Below are 19,981 nucleotides of genomic sequence, written 5' to 3'. Positions count from 1 at the left end.
TAAAACATAATGCTGCCTGATAAATTGTTTCACGCAGCTACGAGATAATATAACAACATCTTACCTTGTTGTTCTGTTGTGATCATTACTGCATAGGCTTTTAACGGTCCATTCGTTGAGTTAAAATCAGAGAATTCAACAGACAACGAACTGTGGCTGACGGCCTTGACCAAAGGAGCTTCTGGTGGATCAGGTGGGTCTATAAACAGAAATATTTTTTAGTACCTTAATGATTGATAAAAAAAAATTTCCAAACAAGAAAGTGCTTTTCATACAATGCATATTTATTGTGCATCACATTAGGCTTTGCATGAATGTAGTGTTTTATTCATAATCTGCAAGCTGATAAGGTACTGCATATTAAGCTTGGTATTCTCCAATTGTGAAGTTAATATTTTGTTCCTATCAATATCTTTCATTCCTGAATTTTAACGCTTACCAGTAATGCTCGTGTTACACATTTTCTGTACCGGAAGGCTTGCAGAACTATTTGAAAGAGTTACAATAGTAACATTATAGGTGCTGAAATACTCTAATGATTCTGTTCTGAAGGTTTGCTCTGATTCTTCTTTCATGCAGGATGATGGAGTCCGTTGTTCTTTACATTCACCTTTACATATGAAAATTTTGAATTCAGAACTGTTACCAAAAGGACATTCCCACTTCAGTATTAGAAAAGACTGGTTGGCCACTGGTTCACACTGAAATGAATTCACTGGGACAGGAGCTAAAAAAAAAAAAAAGGAAGAGAGAGAAGTAAGAAATCAAGTATTATAGTAAATATAAAAAGCTATTTGTAAGTCATGTGCATAAATGTTTGTAAGACTTCAGTATTCCCTTCCACTTTCAAAAAGATGAAGCTACCGCCTACAAGGACTTGCTACCTTATGAGGAAGAGAAATATTTAGCACACAAAGTACACAGACCTCTTCTGTGCTAACTCCCCTGCAGACAGGTTTACTGAGAAAGAGTCCTATAGGACACAATATAAAAATTGCAACCTTATGACCAGATACAAGAAGGTATTAAAAAAGTTAATGTAGCAGTAACACTGAGAAGTCCCTCTAAACTAAACGCATTCTAAAACTTGGCTTTCAAGACCAAAACTCTTATAACTTCTACAATTGTAACCCACAGCAAATTTATGTCCTCTCCCGATAAAGAGGTATTTGCTACTTCCAAATATAGGAGTAAAAGACTCATGAATTAAATTATTTTGTTATTAAAAAGGGGTATTATTTTAAGAAGCTAAGAAGAAGCAGAATTGTGTACCGGAAGCAACAGATTTAGCTAAAAGATAGATGTGAGTGACTGGGATTTATTTCTACTGCGTTTTGTAAATGTTTCTTTTCCTTCAGTAACACTGTCAGCTAGTCTTACAAATACGGTCAAATTACAGAAGGTTCCAGGGTTTGCGTCTGTAATAACAGCTCTGGTGACACTGGATGTCTGGTTTCCAGAGGAGGAACCATGACTTTGGATCTCTATCCTGTAGGTGTAGTATCATCTGTGCTCCATGGGAAAAATCAGAGACTAGCATACTCAGCCTGGATATGGAAAACGGAGCCAAGCTCTGTGAAAGTCAAGACAAGACTCCATCAACACTCATGAATATTTGCTGACAAACTCTGACAGAAAAAGCAGAGGCACGGCCATGCTTCCACATTTTGGACAGACTGAGCATTACGAGTAGGCAAGCAACACTTTCACAATACCAGAGACTCTCTTAATGGGTTCATCCTGGGCACCTCTGGAAACCCAACGGAGGAGCTCTGGGACAGATTCCCTGCACCTCAGTTAAAATAGGACAAAGCAAAGGAAAGGATACAGCAGCATGTATTTACAACAAGGGAAAAAATGGCCACAACGCCTAGCCTAGCACAAGGACCACAAGAGCACCTCAACCTTCTCCTCTTTGCTGAAGAACTGAGCAGAGCAGTGCGGCTGAGAGCCACACAGCACAGTGGTGCCTGCAGCCCAGCTGAGGCCATGGGCGCCTCCAGTTGGGGAAGTCCACCAGGCACACAATGCACTCTGTGTGGAAACCATTCAAAATAAGGACCTGAGACCCCCATCCACAAAGAAGAGAAGGCAACAAAACTTCCCACAGAACCCCCTTCCACACATTAACATTGCTGACTGCAGGTAGGCCACGTGCAGCACTTCTGCTTGAAACAATACTGTATTTCAACACCTAGGCAGGTAGGCAGAGCCCTGAGCTGCACAGCAAAATACAGTCCACCAGAAACAAGGCTGCAAGAAACTGTGACTTACTTGTATACACAGGTATGGATACCCCTTCTCCTTCCGTCTGACTGTCATTCACTGCTGCAAATACTGTGAAATGATACAACGTCCCAGGGATTAACTCAGTAATTTCGACTTCGGTGAGGCTGGACGTCCAGTTCCAAAGCGAGGTACCATTTACAACCTCTATCCTGTATGTGTAGGATGTGGAAGCAGCGTCGCTCACTGACCACGTTAAGTTGACAGAAGTCACACCAACATATTCCGCCTTGAGATCATGGACTGGGCTGGGCTCTGTGAAAGGCAAGACAACAATCCGTCAACCTGCAAGAACATCTGCTCACATACACAGATGGCAGAAACACAGGCACACCACCACTTCACTCTCCTCACATCACTCCTCATTCAGAGTGCAGGAGCACCCCAACAACATCACCAGATGCTCCTGGATGCTCTTGCATCAGTGGCTGGGTAACAGAAAAATAAGAAAGAGGCAGCTCAAGTGGGATTCAACTTCCTTTCACATTCAAAAGCTCAAGCACAGGTCACCACGGTGCCAGCTCCCCCTGGGTTTTGGCTTGGCAATACAGAGAGGTGGGCTCTGAGTGCCTAAAGCTCACTCTCCTGCTGGGAGTCCAATGGCAGCCTCTGGCCCCCAAATCACAAAAGTTCCCTGGGCACAACACTCACTCTGCGTGGGAGCCCTTTAAAATAAGGGTCTGAGGCCACATCCTCCAAGAAGTGAAGGCAGAAAAACTGCCCACACAAATCCCAGGCCAGAGAAACCAGTTCTCAGGAAGAGTTCCTTCACTGCGCCACAGGCCTTGGTGACCACTTTCAACAACCGCTGTTTTTGAGGGGTTTTGTTGTACTTTGTTTTTAAAAAGAATGCTATGTCTCTTCCACGTAAACATCTATGTCTGCAGGCAGGCAAACACAGCATCTCTGCTTGCAACAGTATTAAATTTCAACCCTCAGGCAGGTAGGCAGAGCCCTGAGCTGCCCACCAGAAACAGAGCTGCAAGAAACTGTGACTTACTTGTATACACAGGTATGGATACCCCTTCTCCTTCCGTCTGGCTGTCATACACTGCTGCAAATACTGTGAAATTATACAACGTCCCAGGGATTAACTCAGTAATTTCGACTTCGGTGAGGCTGGATGTCCGGTTCCAAAGCGAGGTATCATCTGTACCATTTACAACCTCTATCCTGTACGTGTAGGATGGGGAAGCAGCGTCGCTCACTAACCACGTTAAATGGACAGAAGTCACACCAACATATTCCACCTTGAGATCATGGACTGGGCTGGGCTCTGTGAAAGGCAAGACAACAATCCGTCAACCTACAAGAACATCTGCTCACATACACGGATGGCAGAAACACAGGCACACCACCACTTCACTCTCCTCACATCACTCCTCATTCAGAGTGCAGGAGCACCCCAACAACATCACCGGGTGCTCCTGGATGCTCTTGCATCAATGGCTGGGTAACAGAAAAATAAGAAAGAGGCATCTCAAGTGTAATTCTTCTTCCTTTCACATTCAAAGCAATACCACAGGTCCTCATAGTGCCAGTAGTCCCAGAGCTTAACCTGGCAGTCCAGAGATTTGGGCAGGTAGGAAAAACGAATAGAAGGGAAAGTGTTGCATCTCTGTAACAGCAAAAGGTAAGGAACATCAAATATCCCTAGAAGAGGAACAGAGGTGATGATCCAGGTACCCTGCTCCTCCTCCAACTGTCATGCCCTGAGCTCACTCCCACGACAAAGAGAGCATCTCCAAAAACCCTCTCTGCAGCACCCTATTCTTTGTGCATCTTCAAAACAGGGCAATTAGCCATTATGACCAGGCAGCACAGGAGACATTTTTGGGAATCAACTGGAAAGGTAGGAGCATGGATTCAAGTACATTACAGGACAACACAAATGAGAAGAACAGGCATCTGTTTCCCTTCAAATACACCTTGTGGAATGACTAGGCTGGGCTACAGCCTTGCAAGGCCAGCTCCAAAATGGTCCCTCCAAAACCACATATAAAGACTTCTGATACTCATCACAGCAAGGTGCTGGATGGCCAAAGCAGTTCTCCTGAACTAGTACTGCCTAAATCTCCCTCCTGCTGCAGCCTGACAGCACCTATGGGCCCCCAAATCACAAAAGTTCCCCTACTGCAATACAGACCGTGTGAGACCCCCTTAAAAAAAAAAAAAAAAAGGGTCTGAGACCCCCATACTCTAGGAAATAAAACAAACCCCCCTTACCAAATTTAGAAGATAAAGGTTCTCAGGGGAAAAAAAAATCTCATCTCTGTGTTGTCAGCCATAAGGACCAACTTCACCAACAGCTTTCTATCAGCGCAATGCTGCTTCTGCACTTTAACATCCCATGGTTTGCAGATTGGCCATTTCCAGCTCCAAGACCAAAACATCACCTCGGCTTGCAACAGTACTAAATTACAACCCTCAGGCAGGTAGGCAGAGCCCTGAGTTACAAAGCAAAATACAGTCCACCAGAAACAAGGCTGCAAGAAACTGTGACTTACTTGTATACACAGGTATGGATACCCCTTCTCCTTCCGTCTGGCTGTCATACACTGCTGCAAATACTGTGAAATTATACAACGTCCCAGGGATTAACTCAGTAATTTCGACTTCGGTGAGGCTGGACGTCCGGTTCCAAAGCGAGGTACCATCCGTAGCATTTACAACCTCTATCCTGTACGTGTAGGATGGGGAAGCAGCGTCGCTCACTGACCACGTTAAATGGACAGAAGTCACACCAACATATTCCGCCTTGAGATCATGGACTGGGCTGGGCTCTGTGAAAGGCAAGACAATGATCTGTCAAGACAGAGAAATAAAGAAAGAAGAGCCACATTTCCCTATTCCACACAGAATGAGCATTATTTGTAACCAAACAGCACTTCTATGATATCAATGCCCTGTTTCAGACATTCATGCTGGGGCACCTCTGGAAAGGCCACAGGAGTTCTGGGGGATATTCTCTTTATTTCATTTCACACACTAAAATCATTTGTTTCCACAGTGGGTTCCCAGACAGAGAAACAGACGGAAATCAGGGAAGGAAGCAAAGTGCAGGGTGATCTTGACCTGTTAACTCAAAATTGCGCCCGCAAGTCTTAGTCTGAGCCCTTCAGCCCAGCCTCTCCCCAACATTAGTAGAAGAAAATGGGTTCCTTGAGCAGGTCCAACAGCTGACCTGCCCTGGGGGGCTGGTGTCTGCAATCCTGATTCAGCACCAACACTAGGCAGATAAGACTCACCTCCCGCAGCTTAGATAAGCTCATCTATTCAGTAGCAGCTCCAGGACAACCTGCTTCTAATTGCTTTGTAGGGATGTTGCCTGTTTCCTTTCCACTCCTGAGCTAAACACAAAGAAAAGGACTTCTCCTCCCATTTGTCCCTCTCATCTGGGAAAAAGGTGCCATGGCACAAAACCAACAAAAATGGCACCACACTCAGTGTGGCTCTAGGCACTGTCACAGCCCAAAGAAGCCCCAGGCCAGGGACTCCTCAAAGAGCTGAAAATCTTCAAGAACAAACAGCCTCCATGATCCTGGCCACCACATCCCTGCACACCATGTCCTTTGGTATAAACTGTAATAATCTGCTCCCAGAAGCATTTCGGGGGGCCTATTCAGTCCTCAAGTCTAGAAAAAAGTCATGCTGTTGTATCTGCTGGATCTCTACATAGCCTTGAGTAGCCAAGCTGATGAAAAAACTGCTTTACAGGCAACATACACACAGAGACACATACAATCTCAGTCCTTTTCTCTTTTACCAAGGACTGCTTGGTACTCATGCTCACAGGCACCCGGAGCAAAGCAACATTACAATGAGAAATAGCACAAAGTTGGAAACCCAAGATAAAGCAGCAGGGCAATTTGGTACAAACCACTTGTTTACCTGCAGTTGAGAGGTACCATTTCCTTACCTGTATACCAGCATATAAGAACCCCTCCTCCTTCCTTCTTTGGAAGGTTTTGGTGGGGTTTTGGTGGGTTTTGCTTTGGTTTTTTTAAAGCAGGGATATTCTCTCTTCCACAGATTAAAAACCCTTGCTGAGCAGACAGACCAGATTAGGCTCCAGGACTAAAACACCACATCTAGACACAATAGTTTTATATTTCAGCCCTCAGACAGGTAGGCAGAGCCCTGAGCTGCCCACCAGAAACAGAGCTGCAAGAAACTGTGACTTACTTGTATACACAGGTATGGATACCCCTTCTCCTTCCGTCTGGCTGTCATACACTGCTGCAAATACTGTGAAATTATACAACGTCCCAGGGATTAACTCAGTAATTTCGACTTCGGTGAGGCTGGACGTCCGGTTCCAAAGCGAGGTACCATCTGTACCATTTACAACCTCTATCCTGTACGTGTAGGATGGGGAAGCAGCGTCGCTCACTGACCACGTTAAGTTGACAGAAGTCACACCAACATATTCCGCCTTGAGATCATGGACTGGGCTGGGCTCTGTGAAAGGCAAGACAACAATCCGTCAACCTGCAAGAACATCTGCTCACATACACGGATGGCAGAAACACAGGCACACCACCACTTCACTCTCCTCACATCACTCCTCATTCAGAGTGCAGGAGCACCCCAACAACATCACCGGGTGCTCCTGGAGGCTTTGCCATCAATTGGCAGCTAAGAGAGAACAGAAGACAAGTCATTCTGAATGGGATTCATCTCTCTTTGACATTCCAAAGCAGAAGCACACGTCACCACCATGCCAGCACTCGCAGGCCTTCCCTTGGGAATACAGAGAGGTAGGCAGGAAAGAGCAGGGCAGGGCAGAAGAGTAGGGCAGAAGAGCAGAGCAGAACATAATTTCAGTTGAAAGGGACCTACAATGATCCTCTAGTCCAACTGCCTGACCGCTTCAGGGCTGACCAAAAGTTAAAGCATATTATTGAGTGCATTGTCCAAATACCTCGAACACTGACAGTCTTCGGGCATTGAACACCTCCCTAGGAAGCCTGTTCCAGTGTTTGACCACCCTCTGGGTAAATAAATGCTTCATCACATCCGATCTAAACCTCTCCTGGCACAGCTTGGAACCATTTGCACATGTCCTGGCACTGGATCCCAGGGAGAAGAGTTCAGCACCTCTGCCTCCACATCCTCTCCTCAGGACTCTGTACAGAGCAATGAGCTTGCCCCTCAGACTCCTTTTCTCTAAACTAGACAAACCCAGAGTCCTTAGCTGCTCCTCACAGGATGCTGCTTCCAGCCCTTTCACCAGCTGTGTTGCCCTCCTCTGGACACATTCCAGGACTTTCACATCCTTCCTAAGTTGTGGAGCCCAGAACTGCTCACAGTGCTCAAGGTGAGGCTGCACCAATGCTGAATACAGTGGGATAATCACCTCTTTTGACCACCTGATTATACTGTGTTCGATGCACCCCAGGCTGCAGTTTGCCCTCTTGGCTGCCAGAGCACACTGCTGGCTCATACTGAGCCTACTGTCAACCAGGACCCCCAGAGCCCTTTCTACAGGCCTGCTCTCCAGCTGCTCCTCTCCCAACTTATACTTGTGCCCGGCATTACTCCATCTCACGTGTAGAATCCAGCATTTGGACTTGTTAAATTTCATCCCATTAATCACTGTCCAATGCTCCAGTCTACCCCTGTCTCTGTGCAAGGCGTCTTGTCCCTCAAGTGACTCAACAGCACCTCCCAGTTTGGTATCATCAGCAAACTTGCTAATGGTGCATTCAACTCCTGCATCCAGATTGTTCATAAATATATTGAACAGAACCGGCCCTAGAATTCAGCCCTGAGGAACACTGCTGGTGACACATCACTGGCCAGATATAGCCACAGATTCACTACAACCCTTCACCCAGCACACCTGGGTGAACCTGCTCATCCCACAGTTGGGCAACTTGTCCACAAGGATGCTGTGAGGGACAGTATCAAAAGCCTCACTAAAATCCACAAAAACTACATCCACTGCCTTTCCCTTCATCCACTAGGCAGGTGACCTTGTCATAGAAGGATATCAAAAAACAAAACCTTCCTTTTGTGAACCCATGTTGACTGTGCCTGATGATTGCATTATTCTTTAAATGCCTTTCAATAGTACCCAGTATGATCTTCTCCATAGTTTTTCTATGAACTGAGGTTAGTCTAACAGGTCTGTAGTTTCTCGGGTCTTCCCTCATGCCCTTCTTGTAAATTAGAGTAATGCTGGCTAGCTGCCAGGCAGCAGGGACCTCCTCAGGCTCCCAAGATCTCTGGGAGATGGATTGAGAGGGGTAATCTCACAACACCCACTAACGCCTTCAATACTCTGGGATAAATCTCAACCCATCCCCGTGGGCTTGTGAACGTTCAGTTGATACAGCTGGTCCTTTACAATTTCAGTGTCCACAAATGGGAAGTCACTGTTCCCACACTCGTGGTACTCAGTCAGAGGTCCAGGCAGCCCAAGGTCTATCCATATTATTAAAGACTGAGGCAAAAACCACACTGAATGCGTCTGCTTTTTCTTCATATCTATTAGTCAGATGACCATCTTCAACAAGTATCTGTCCAACATCTTCTTTAGACTTCCTCTTGCTATTAATGTACTTAAAAAAGCCTTTCTTGTTATCTGAAAAAACACTGGCCAGTTTCAACTCTAATTGAGCTTTGGCCTTGCATGTCTTCTCCCTGCACATAGGAACCATGGCTCTGTACCGTTCCTGAGAAGCCTGACCTTGCTTCCAGAGATCATACAACTTCTTTTTCCTCTTGAGCTCCACGAGGCTTTCCCTGTTCAGCCAAACTGGTCTCCTGCCCCACTTGCTTGACTTTCCACACAGCGGAATTGCCTGCTCCTGTCCTTCTAAAAGGTGGTTCTTGAAAACTGACCAGCACTCATGGACTCCTAAGACCTCAAAAGCAGATTCCCAGGGAACTCTGCCAAGTAGCTCCCCGTATAGCTTGAAGTTTGCTTGCTAAGACTAGGGTAGTAACTCTGCTGTCTTTTTTTCTCTCATTAAACTGTAAAATTTTAAACTCAAACATTTCATGATCACAGTGGCCCAGACAGCCACATGTCCCACGAGTCCTTCTCTATTCACAAATGGCAAGTCTGGAAGGGTATCTTTCCTAATTGGCCTGCTTGTGAGTACTTCTGACAAGAAGTTATCTCCTGTATGAGGGGATATGAGAAGATGAGGAATGGAGGGGAAGGAAGGTGGGTTTTGTTTGGTTGGTTTTGCTTTGTTTTGTGTGGGTTTTTTTTGTTTGGTTTTTTTTTTGTTTTGTTTTTTTGTTTTTAAAGCAGGGATATTCTCTCTTCCACAGATTAAAAACCCTTGCTGAGCAGACAGACCAGATTAGGCTCCAGGACTAAAACACCACATCTAGACACAATAGTTTTATATTTCAGCCCTCAGACAGGTAGGCAGAGCCCTGAGCTGCCCACCAGAAACAGAGCTGCAAGAAACTGTGACTTACTTGTATACACAGGTATGGATACCCCTTCTCCTTCCGTCTGGCTGTCATACACTGCTGCAAATACTGTGAAATTATACAACGTCCCAGGGATTAACTCAGTAATTTCGACTTCGGTGAGGCTGGACGTCCGGTTCCAAAGCGAGGTACCATCTGTACCATTTACAACCTCTATCCTGTACGTGTAGGATGGGGAAGCAGCGTCGCTCACTGACCACGTTAAGTTGACAGAAGTCACACCAACATATTCCGCCTTGAGATCATGGACTGGGCTGGGCTCTGTGAAAGGCAAGACAACAATCCGTCAACCTGCAAGAACATCTGCTCACATACACGGATGGCAGAAACACAGGCACACCACCACTTCACTCTCCTCACATCACTCCTCATTCAGAGTGCAGGAGCACCCCAACAACATCACCGGGTGCTCCTGGAGGCTTTGCCATCAATTGGCAGCTAAGAGAGAACAGAAGACAAGTCATTCTGAATGGGATTCATCTCTCTTTGACATTCCAAAGCAGAAGCACACGTCACCACCATGCCAGCACTCGCAGGCCTTCCCTTGGGAATACAGAGAGGTAGGCAGGAAAGAGCAGGGCAGGGCAGAAGAGTAGGGCAGAAGAGCAGAGCAGAACATAATTTCAGTTGAAAGGGACCTACAATGATCCTCTAGTCCAACTGCCTGACCGCTTCAGGGCTGACCAAAAGTTAAAGCATATTATTGAGTGCATTGTCCAAATACCTCGAACACTGACAGTCTTCGGGCATTGAACACCTCCCTAGGAAGCCTGTTCCAGTGTTTGACCACCCTCTGGGTAAATAAATGCTTCATCACATCCGATCTAAACCTCTCCTGGCACAGCTTGGAACCATTTGCACATGTCCTGGCACTGGATCCCAGGGAGAAGAGTTCAGCACCTCTGCCTCCACATCCTCTCCTCAGGACTCTGTACAGAGCAATGAGCTTGCCCCTCAGACTCCTTTTCTCTAAACTAGACAAACCCAGAGTCCTTAGCTGCTCCTCACAGGATGCTGCTTCCAGCCCTTTCACCAGCTGTGTTGCCCTCCTCTGGACACATTCCAGGACTTTCACATCCTTCCTAAGTTGTGGAGCCCAGAACTGCTCACAGTGCTCAAGGTGAGGCTGCACCAATGCTGAATACAGTGGGATAATCACCTCTTTTGACCACCTGATTATACTGTGTTCGATGCACCCCAGGCTGCAGTTTGCCCTCTTGGCTGCCAGAGCACACTGCTGGCTCATACTGAGCCTACTGTCAACCAGGACCCCCAGAGCCCTTTCTACAGGCCTGCTCTCCAGCTGCTCCTCTCCCAACTTATACTTGTGCCCGGCATTACTCCATCTCACGTGTAGAATCCAGCATTTGGACTTGTTAAATTTCATCCCATTAATCACTGTCCAATGCTCCAGTCTACCCCTGTCTCTGTGCAAGGCGTCTTGTCCCTCAAGTGACTCAACAGCACCTCCCAGTTTGGTATCATCAGCAAACTTGCTAATGGTGCATTCAACTCCTGCATCCAGATTGTTCATAAATATATTGAACAGAACCGGCCCTAGAATTCAGCCCTGAGGAACACTGCTGGTGACACATCACTGGCCAGATATAGCCACAGATTCACTACAACCCTTCACCCAGCACACCTGGGTGAACCTGCTCATCCCACAGTTGGGCAACTTGTCCACAAGGATGCTGTGAGGGACAGTATCAAAAGCCTCACTAAAATCCACAAAAACTACATCCACTGCCTTTCCCTTCATCCACTAGGCAGGTGACCTTGTCATAGAAGGATATCAAAAAACAAAACCTTCCTTTTGTGAACCCATGTTGACTGTGCCTGATGATTGCATTATTCTTTAAATGCCTTTCAATAGTACCCAGTATGATCTTCTCCATAGTTTTTCTATGAACTGAGGTTAGTCTAACAGGTCTGTAGTTTCTCGGGTCTTCCCTCATGCCCTTCTTGTAAATTAGAGTAATGCTGGCTAGCTGCCAGGCAGCAGGGACCTCCTCAGGCTCCCAAGATCTCTGGGAGATGGATTGAGAGGGGTAATCTCACAACACCCACTAACGCCTTCAATACTCTGGGATAAATCTCAACCCATCCCCGTGGGCTTGTGAACGTTCAGTTGATACAGCTGGTCCTTTACAATTTCAGTGTCCACAAATGGGAAGTCACTGTTCCCACACTCGTGGTACTCAGTCAGAGGTCCAGGCAGCCCAAGGTCTATCCATATTATTAAAGACTGAGGCAAAAACCACACTGAATGCGTCTGCTTTTTCTTCATATCTATTAGTCAGATGACCATCTTCAACAAGTATCTGTCCAACATCTTCTTTAGACTTCCTCTTGCTATTAATGTACTTAAAAAAGCCTTTCTTGTTATCTGAAAAAACACTGGCCAGTTTCAACTCTAATTGAGCTTTGGCCTTGCATGTCTTCTCCCTGCACATAGGAACCATGGCTCTGTACCGTTCCTGAGAAGCCTGACCTTGCTTCCAGAGATCATACAACTTCTTTTTCCTCTTGAGCTCCACGAGGCTTTCCCTGTTCAGCCAAACTGGTCTCCTGCCCCACTTGCTTGACTTTCCACACAGCGGAATTGCCTGCTCCTGTCCTTCTAAAAGGTGGTTCTTGAAAACTGACCAGCACTCATGGACTCCTAAGACCTCAAAAGCAGATTCCCAGGGAACTCTGCCAAGTAGCTCCCCGTATAGCTTGAAGTTTGCTTGCTAAGACTAGGGTAGTAACTCTGCTGTCTTTTTTTCTCTCATTAAACTGTAAAATTTTAAACTCAAACATTTCATGATCACAGTGGCCCAGACAGCCACATGTCCCACGAGTCCTTCTCTATTCACAAATGGCAAGTCTGGAAGGGTATCTTTCCTAATTGGCCTGCTTGTGAGTACTTCTGACAAGAAGTTATCTCCTGTATGAGGGGATATGAGAAGATGAGGAATGGAGGGGAAGGAAGGTGGGTTTTGTTTGGTTGGTTTTGCTTTGTTTTGTGTGGGTTTTTTTTGTTTGGTTTTTTTTTTGTTTTGTTTTTTTGTTTTTAAAGCAGGGATATTCTCTCTTCCACAGATTAAAAACCCTTGCTGAGCAGACAGACCAGATTAGGCTCCAGGACTAAAACACCACATCTAGACACAATAGTTTTATATTTCAGCCCTCAGACAGGTAGGCAGAGCCCTGAGCTGCCCACCAGAAACAGAGCTGCAAGAAACTGTGACTTACTTGTATACACAGGTATGGATACCCCTTCTCCTTCCGTCTGGCTGTCATACACTGCTGCAAATACTGTGAAATTATACAACGTCCCAGGGATTAACTCAGTAATTTCGACTTCGGTGAGGCTGGACGTCCGGTTCCAAAGCGAGGTACCATCTGTACCATTTACAACCTCTATCCTGTACGTGTAGGATGGGGAAGCAGCGTCGCTCACTGACCACGTTAAGTTGACAGAAGTCACACCAACATATTCCGCCTTGAGATCATGGACTGGGCTGGGCTCTGTGAAAGGCAAGACAACAATCCGTCAACCTGCAAGAACATCTGCTCACATACACGGATGGCAGAAACACAGGCACACCACCACTTCACTCTCCTCACATCACTCCTCATTCAGAGTGCAGGAGCACCCCAACAACATCACCGGGTGCTCCTGGAGGCTTTGCCATCAATTGGCAGCTAAGAGAGAACAGAAGACAAGTCATTCTGAATGGGATTCATCTCTCTGACAGTCCAAAGCAGAAGCACACGTCACCACCATGCCAGCACTCGCAGGCCTTCCCTTGGGAATACAGAGAGGTAGGCAGGAAAGAGATGAGTATGGCAGGGAAGGAAGGAGTTGTTTGGGGGATTTTCTGTTTGTTTGCTTGGTTAGTTTTTGGTTTTGTTTCTACTGTAGGGGACTTTTTTGTTTCAGGGCTGGGGGGATTGAGGAAGTTTGGTGGTTTTTTTAAAAAAAAAAACCAAACACAACCAACCAAACACAAAAAAGAAACCCAAATGAGGACTATGCTTCTTCTACACATTAACATGCTATTGTTAGTAGGCAGCCCAGGTAAAGCTTGTATTATATTTCAACCTTCAGGCAGGTAGGCAGAGCCCTGAGCTGCACAGCAAAATACAGTCCACCAGAAACAAGGCTGCAAGAAACTGTGACTTACTTGTATACACAGGTATGGATACCCCTTCTCCTTCCGTCTGACTGTCATTCACTGCTGCAAATACTGTGAAATGATACAACGTCCCAGGGATTAACTCAGTAATTTCGACTTCGGTGAGGCTGGACGTCCGGTTCCAAAGCGAGGTACCATCTGTACCATTTACAACCTCTATCCTGTATGTGTAGGATGTGGAAGCAGCGTCGCTCACTGACCACGTTAAGTTGACAGAAGTCACACCAACATATTCCGCCTTGAGATCATGGACTGGGCTGGGCTCTGTGAAAGGCAAGACAACAATCCGTCAACCTGCAAGAACATCTGCTCACATACACGGATGGCAGAAACACAGGCACACCACCACTTCACTCTCCTCACATCACTCCTCATTCAGAGTGCAGGAGCACCCCAACAACATCACCGGGTGCTCCTGGAGGCTTTGCCATCAATTGGCAGCTAAGAGAGAACAGAAGACAAGTCATTCTGAATGGGATTCATCTCTCTTTGACAGTCCAAAGCAGAAGCACACGTCACCACCATGCCAGCACTCGCAGGCCTTCCCTTGGGAATACAGAGGTAGGCAGGAAAGAGATGAGAATGGAGGGTAAGGTGGGGAAGGAAGGTAATTGAAAACAAAACAAAACCATCAGGCCTGTGTTTCTGCTGCACACTTACATCCCATCCTTTGCATATAGCCCAAATCAGGCTCCAGGACTGAAATATCATGCCTATACACAATAGCATTGAATTACAATCCTCAGGCAGGTAGGCGGAGCCCTGAGCTGCCCACCAGAAACAGAGCTGCAAGAAACTGTGACTTACTTGTATACACAAGTATGGATACCCCTTCTCCTTCCGTCTGGCTGTCATACACTGCTGCAAATACTGTGAAATTATACAACGTCCCAGGGATTAACTCAGTAATTTTGACTTCGGTGAGGCTGGACGTCCAGTTCCGAAGCGAGGTACCATCTGTAGCATTTACAACCTCTATCCTGTACGTGTAGGATGGGGAAGCAGGGTCACTCATTGACCACGTTAAATGGACAGAAGTCACACCAACATATTCCGCCTTGAGATCATGGACTGGGCTGGGCTCTGTGAAAGGCGATAAAAGATAAAAAAAGTTCTTTTAACTTGCAAGACTATTTGCCAATAAACACATAAAGCACTCTTCTCCCTGCCGTATCCAAACAATGGATCTCCATAAAACAGTGATCAGCCTGGGAAAATAATCAAGCCATCCTTATATGTTGCATGGGACACTTGCTAGCTCTGTCACTTTGGGACACTTGCTAGCTACTCGTCCTCTAACTCCCCAAGTTTCACTTTATCTCAAGGAGTAAAACTGTCTAGGTGCAGCAGACATACTGCTTCAATGCCCACACTGCTTCAGCAGACAACTTCATGCAGGATGCTGAGAAAGACTGCAAAATACAACCTTTTATTATTTTTTCCTAAGCTGGCTATCCCAAAGAGAAGAGCCTTTCTATCTGCAAGATTCGCACAGCTCTCCTCTAGATACATGATACCCTCTACACTAGGTAGCTGTACCCTGTTACGCATGTATGTCAAATCTATACGTCACAGTATGTTTGAACTGTTGCAGCTGTAACTTAAAAAGCCATAATAAGCAGGGAACAGAGCCCAAGTCTAACAGTGATATTTCTAGGCCATGCAAGAATCATAGTGTTAAATTGCACTCTCAGTCAGCTATGCAGATATATTTCTTTGTCCCATTCTCTACTCCAGTAGAGCAGTTGGATCCACACCCCTGCGTGCTCTTCGCACTCTGGACGAGAGTTTGGGCTTAAAAATGCCAGCACAAAAAAAGCACAAAACACCCTGAAGAGTCACATCCCAGTCAGATTCCAAACCACTTACGTGTTACATTGCTCTGATCACTTGTTGTGCTGTTGGATTGCAACACATCCCTGGGAAATCTTCCTCCTCCATAGGTTTTGTTCCCACTTGTAGAGTTTACTGATACATTATCATTACTACTGGTTCCTGTTTCTGCAGTTACATTTTGTGAACCGCAATCCTCTGTGCCTGAAAGAAAGAATATAAAGCAATAAGTATCTTTACAAAACTTCTGTTTCCTATTTGCAAAAGTATAGTCGTTTATAGATATCATGCACAGACCCATAGTAACTTATTTTCCCAGTTTGTTCTCCTACAGTGTATTTTTCTCACACATTATTCAGAAGCTAAGCTGCTTTACTTAACCTGGCATTGCAGTTTTGTCTCTTGACCTCAGCGTATGGGCAAAAAAGTTCTCATATGCATGCACTCTGTTCCCACAAGTAAGGAAGAGACATGGTATACCTACAGAAAACAACTTTAGGTTGATATAGTGCAGCCCAACATGTGGAGAGAATTTAAACTCTAAAATTTAAAGGCTAACTCATGCAAGCCTGACATTTGATAGAACTCACTGCAAGTACTTTTGGAAATTTTTGCCACATGAAAACTTGTCATCTTGGCAAGTACAGCACTATACTCACTTCAGAAAGTCCTTAAAGCATCACTTTGTATATCTTTTTTTTGTTTTGGGGTTTGTTTGTGTTGTATTGCCTTTAAGTGTATTTCGCAGTCTTCCTAAGCACATTATATCTGTACTTGATTTTACTAGAACTCTTTACAAACTGAAAAGCAAAGGGATTAAAGTGCACATTTATATCTTTAAATAGCCTTAAATGCATTGCAGGAATTACAATCAGTAAAATAAGTGAGTTTACATTTTTGAATGCTCTCTTTAAAAATTCTTTTCAGGAAGCTTTTTTTAATACTTAGCTGATACTGTTCAATTTTTCTTAAAAGAAATTAAGATAATGAGAGTTATCTTGAAAAAATGGTAATTGAGTAACAGAATGATACTTACAGGCAACTGTACATCTGACCTGGAAAACAAACAAACAAAAATTAGAAATTAATACTTTAAAACTTCTAGAAGCTCAAATAAAATAAGGACTAAATAAAAATAAAGGAAGAAATAAGGAAGAAAATAAACACATGGCAAAGGGGAAATCAGTTAAAAAAAAAAAATAATCTATTGTTTCACTCCAGACCTCAACCTGCAAAAGAGATACCTAAAAATCTATTGACATACAGATAACACCATCCCATAAAAATCAGTAGATGCAAATTAGGTCTTTTTTAATTATTACTTCTCACAAAAGAATATTTTGTATTTTCTGAAACAAACTCAGTGTAGTGAAAATTCAAACCACTTAGCATATATTCTGAAATCCATAAAGTATCAGCAGTTGCCATTTCACTGCAACCTGAAAGTACTCTGCTAGCAATACTGACAAGCACACCAGAATTTTCAACTTCATGCTTTTACTTCCAAATAAGCCGTTTCTCTTCCTGTCAGGGTGCAAACTGGCCTGTTTTCTTCATCTCCCTCCAGGTGGCAGCACAAAATGGTCCTAAAGGAGTGAAATAAAAGCCCCAGACTGAGGTCTGCAGGTGCTTGAGAGGAAAACTGTGATTTCCTGAGGCTCCCGAGCCTCCCATAGCCAGATGATGCCAAGTGACTGCACCAGCCACTTTTGTCATGTAACAAACAGATTACTTCAGCAACTGTATCGGGGATTAAATATTCACCTTGTAAAGCTACACATGACAAGGCAAGAACAAGTATGCAGAGATAAGTGTCCCAGCAACAGGCAGGTCCCCACCATGGTGCTGGTGATCCGCAGGTCACACCGCTTTGTGCCAGGGAGCCTTGCAGGCATGGGAGGTTTCTGCCTGTGCACTGCTGGGTCTGTTTTTGGCATCACGGTGGGTGCAGGCAGAGGGAGTCTCCAGCCCCGGCTGCTCTAACATCACCTTCAGAAGGGCTTGTCCTCTGATTGGGCCTTATGCTGCGTTGCTCCTAGAAAATCCAGCTAAAACTTTATGCCAGATAGTGCCTTACCCACACAAAGCACCCAGCCTGCTGATTGCAGAAGTTGACACATTTACCTAAAGCACTTGAAATTGTCTCATTTTTTCTTTCCACCCTGTTTTCTTAGAAAGTTTCTTAGCAGTTTCTACAATTCCACAAGCTAACTCAAAAAAAGTGTCTATATCACAAAAACCCAATGCAAAGCTTCAGTCCCACAAGTAGCTTCAGCAGCAGCAGCTCCCTGCATCACAGTCATGGATGGGCCCAAACAGACACACCCTCAAAAAGTAGTCAGAAGATAATACCATTAAATCATCTTGTTGTCCATATGGGAGACTACAAAAAGCACCCTCCACAAAGATGAGGCAGGTCAGCTGACCAGAAGCAACATTAGAAGTAACCCCTCCAGCTTTACAGCAAGGAGAAATGCAGCAGAAGCAAGCTTCAAGTGGAGAGACTCCCTTCCAGCCTGCGATGGTCTCTGTGCCACAGCAAGGAGAGTTTGGGCATGCTTTCTAGGCAAAAAAAGCACTTGTAAGCATCAAAGAGCTAATGTTTGGTCTTCTCTACCACAGCCCTACTGACAACTGAGCACATAAAGGACACTACTTGGGATGCAGGTGTCCTATGTACAAGAGTACATAGGACATATAGTACACACTCTTCCTCATACATAGTACATACTCTTCCTCAACTTTTCTGAATATTTAAGTGCCCAGCCAAACTCCAAGGCTATCAGGAAGTGAGGAAACATTCATCTGCACTCAGGCCAAGAGCCCTTCTGTGTTCTTTCACAAAGGAGCAGCCAAGAAAGAAAAGACTACAAAGGAAAAAGCCACTTTTAAGGCAGGAAAACCCTACCACGCAGTGCTCAGAGTAGAAGTGCTGAGCACTATGTGGAAACAGCTGCTGAATGAGAAGCAAGAGGTGAGATTCTCTGAAAAGCAGGTCAATCTAAGAGCAAAGCCAAAAAGGCCCTATGTTTAATAAGAAAGGGGAATTGCAAAAAGGAGAACAAAAACAACGAGAAGAAACACCACAGGACTAAGTCACAGTGATTTCTGCAGTCCTACACACAAAACAGCAAAAACCTGACATCATTCACAACCTGTCCTTCAGTTATTTTCTCTTCTGCAAAACCGCCTGAAGATGATGAAGTTTCAAGGGCAGAGCATCCTTCCTGAGCAACAGGAACAACAGACATCATATCACTGAGAAGCAGGTATGCTACTATCAAATCGCCTGCACCCCTGCTTCTCACCTCCCCACCTCTTCCCCTCCAGCTCAAACAAGCAGCGTGTCGATTCCTGTTTTACCCCCAGCTACGGCCATCCAAACTAATGGCAAATTATTACCAAGCAGCTAGAAACTTGGTTGTACTGTCATGTGTGAGTTTTTTTAATGATGGTCAAACAACAAAAGAAAAGTTATGCTAGAACACTTCTCTCATGATGAATGAACAGCTTCCCATCATTTTCCTTGCTTTTGTTTATCACACAGTTTGGCAATACCCTGTCACAATACTCCTCTGACTCTCCAGAACCCTATGTGCAAACCGAATTCAAAAAAAGCACATCCTGTCGGCAGCAGGCAGGCCTCCTTCTGAAACCCAAAACCACACAAAACAAATGATCCCATTCCCAAGCGTCAGCCTGCCTGACTCAGTCATTCCGTGCTGTATTTTTCAACATAAGCCATTAACTGAACTGTTCTCCGACCTTATGTTATTACTTAATGAGATGCTATTTATACAAAACATTTGTTTATTATTTCAGCAGATATTTGCGCTGAACACCTGATTCTCCTTGTGTTTGCATCGAATATATCAGGAGCCCTGCCATCTCCACTTTTCTTTTCAATTACATGAATCCACATTATTCATTTATGGAGTCGGAGTTTTTTTAACCAAAAAAACTGGAACTTGGGGTAGGAATGGAACATCCCTCCCCAAGAAAATAAAAGGCAGCAAAATGCTAAACACTGAACATTTCAACTGAACAACAGGAGAAATGTGTATACACACACTCATCACTGTCATCAGCCACAGCAAATGAATCTTTCCATGTGTCACACAGCCACACTTAGAGCCTGATCAAAGGCTGTACGTTCCAGAGGAGCTGAATAATTCATCTGCACTCGTGCAAGGTCTGTCCTGCGCTCCTTATGTGTGCAT

At 44.9% G+C, this 19,981-nt stretch overlaps 1 protein-coding gene across 1 annotated transcript in view; it reads right to left on the bottom strand.

The window, feature by feature from the left end:
- The window catches only part of PTPRJ (protein tyrosine phosphatase receptor type J), a 77,492-nt gene that overhangs the window by 11,825 nt on the left and 45,686 nt on the right, over positions 1–19,981 (bottom strand). Inside the window, exons 2-13 of the mRNA XM_054199403.1 lie at positions 16,798–16,816; positions 15,798–15,965; positions 14,736–15,011; positions 13,917–14,192; positions 12,982–13,257; positions 9,727–10,002; positions 6,472–6,747; positions 4,794–5,069; positions 3,287–3,562; positions 2,275–2,541; positions 440–727; positions 65–199 (exon numbers count right to left, since the gene is read on the bottom strand). Coding sequence (XP_054055378.1) covers positions 65–199; positions 440–727; positions 2,275–2,541; positions 3,287–3,562; positions 4,794–5,069; positions 6,472–6,747; positions 9,727–10,002; positions 12,982–13,257; positions 13,917–14,192; positions 14,736–15,011; positions 15,798–15,965; positions 16,798–16,816 — 2,809 coding nt within the window. The remainder of the gene's footprint in view (positions 1–64; positions 200–439; positions 728–2,274; positions 2,542–3,286; positions 3,563–4,793; positions 5,070–6,471; positions 6,748–9,726; positions 10,003–12,981; positions 13,258–13,916; positions 14,193–14,735; positions 15,012–15,797; positions 15,966–16,797; positions 16,817–19,981) is intronic.

This window comes from Rissa tridactyla, chromosome 4 (assembly GCF_028500815.1).
Source record: "Rissa tridactyla isolate bRisTri1 chromosome 4, bRisTri1.patW.cur.20221130, whole genome shotgun sequence".
Taxonomy (NCBI): Eukaryota; Metazoa; Chordata; class Aves; order Charadriiformes; family Laridae; genus Rissa; species Rissa tridactyla.
The sequence above is the reverse complement of the archived record's forward strand: the minus strand, read 5'-3'. Positions and strand labels throughout refer to the sequence as shown.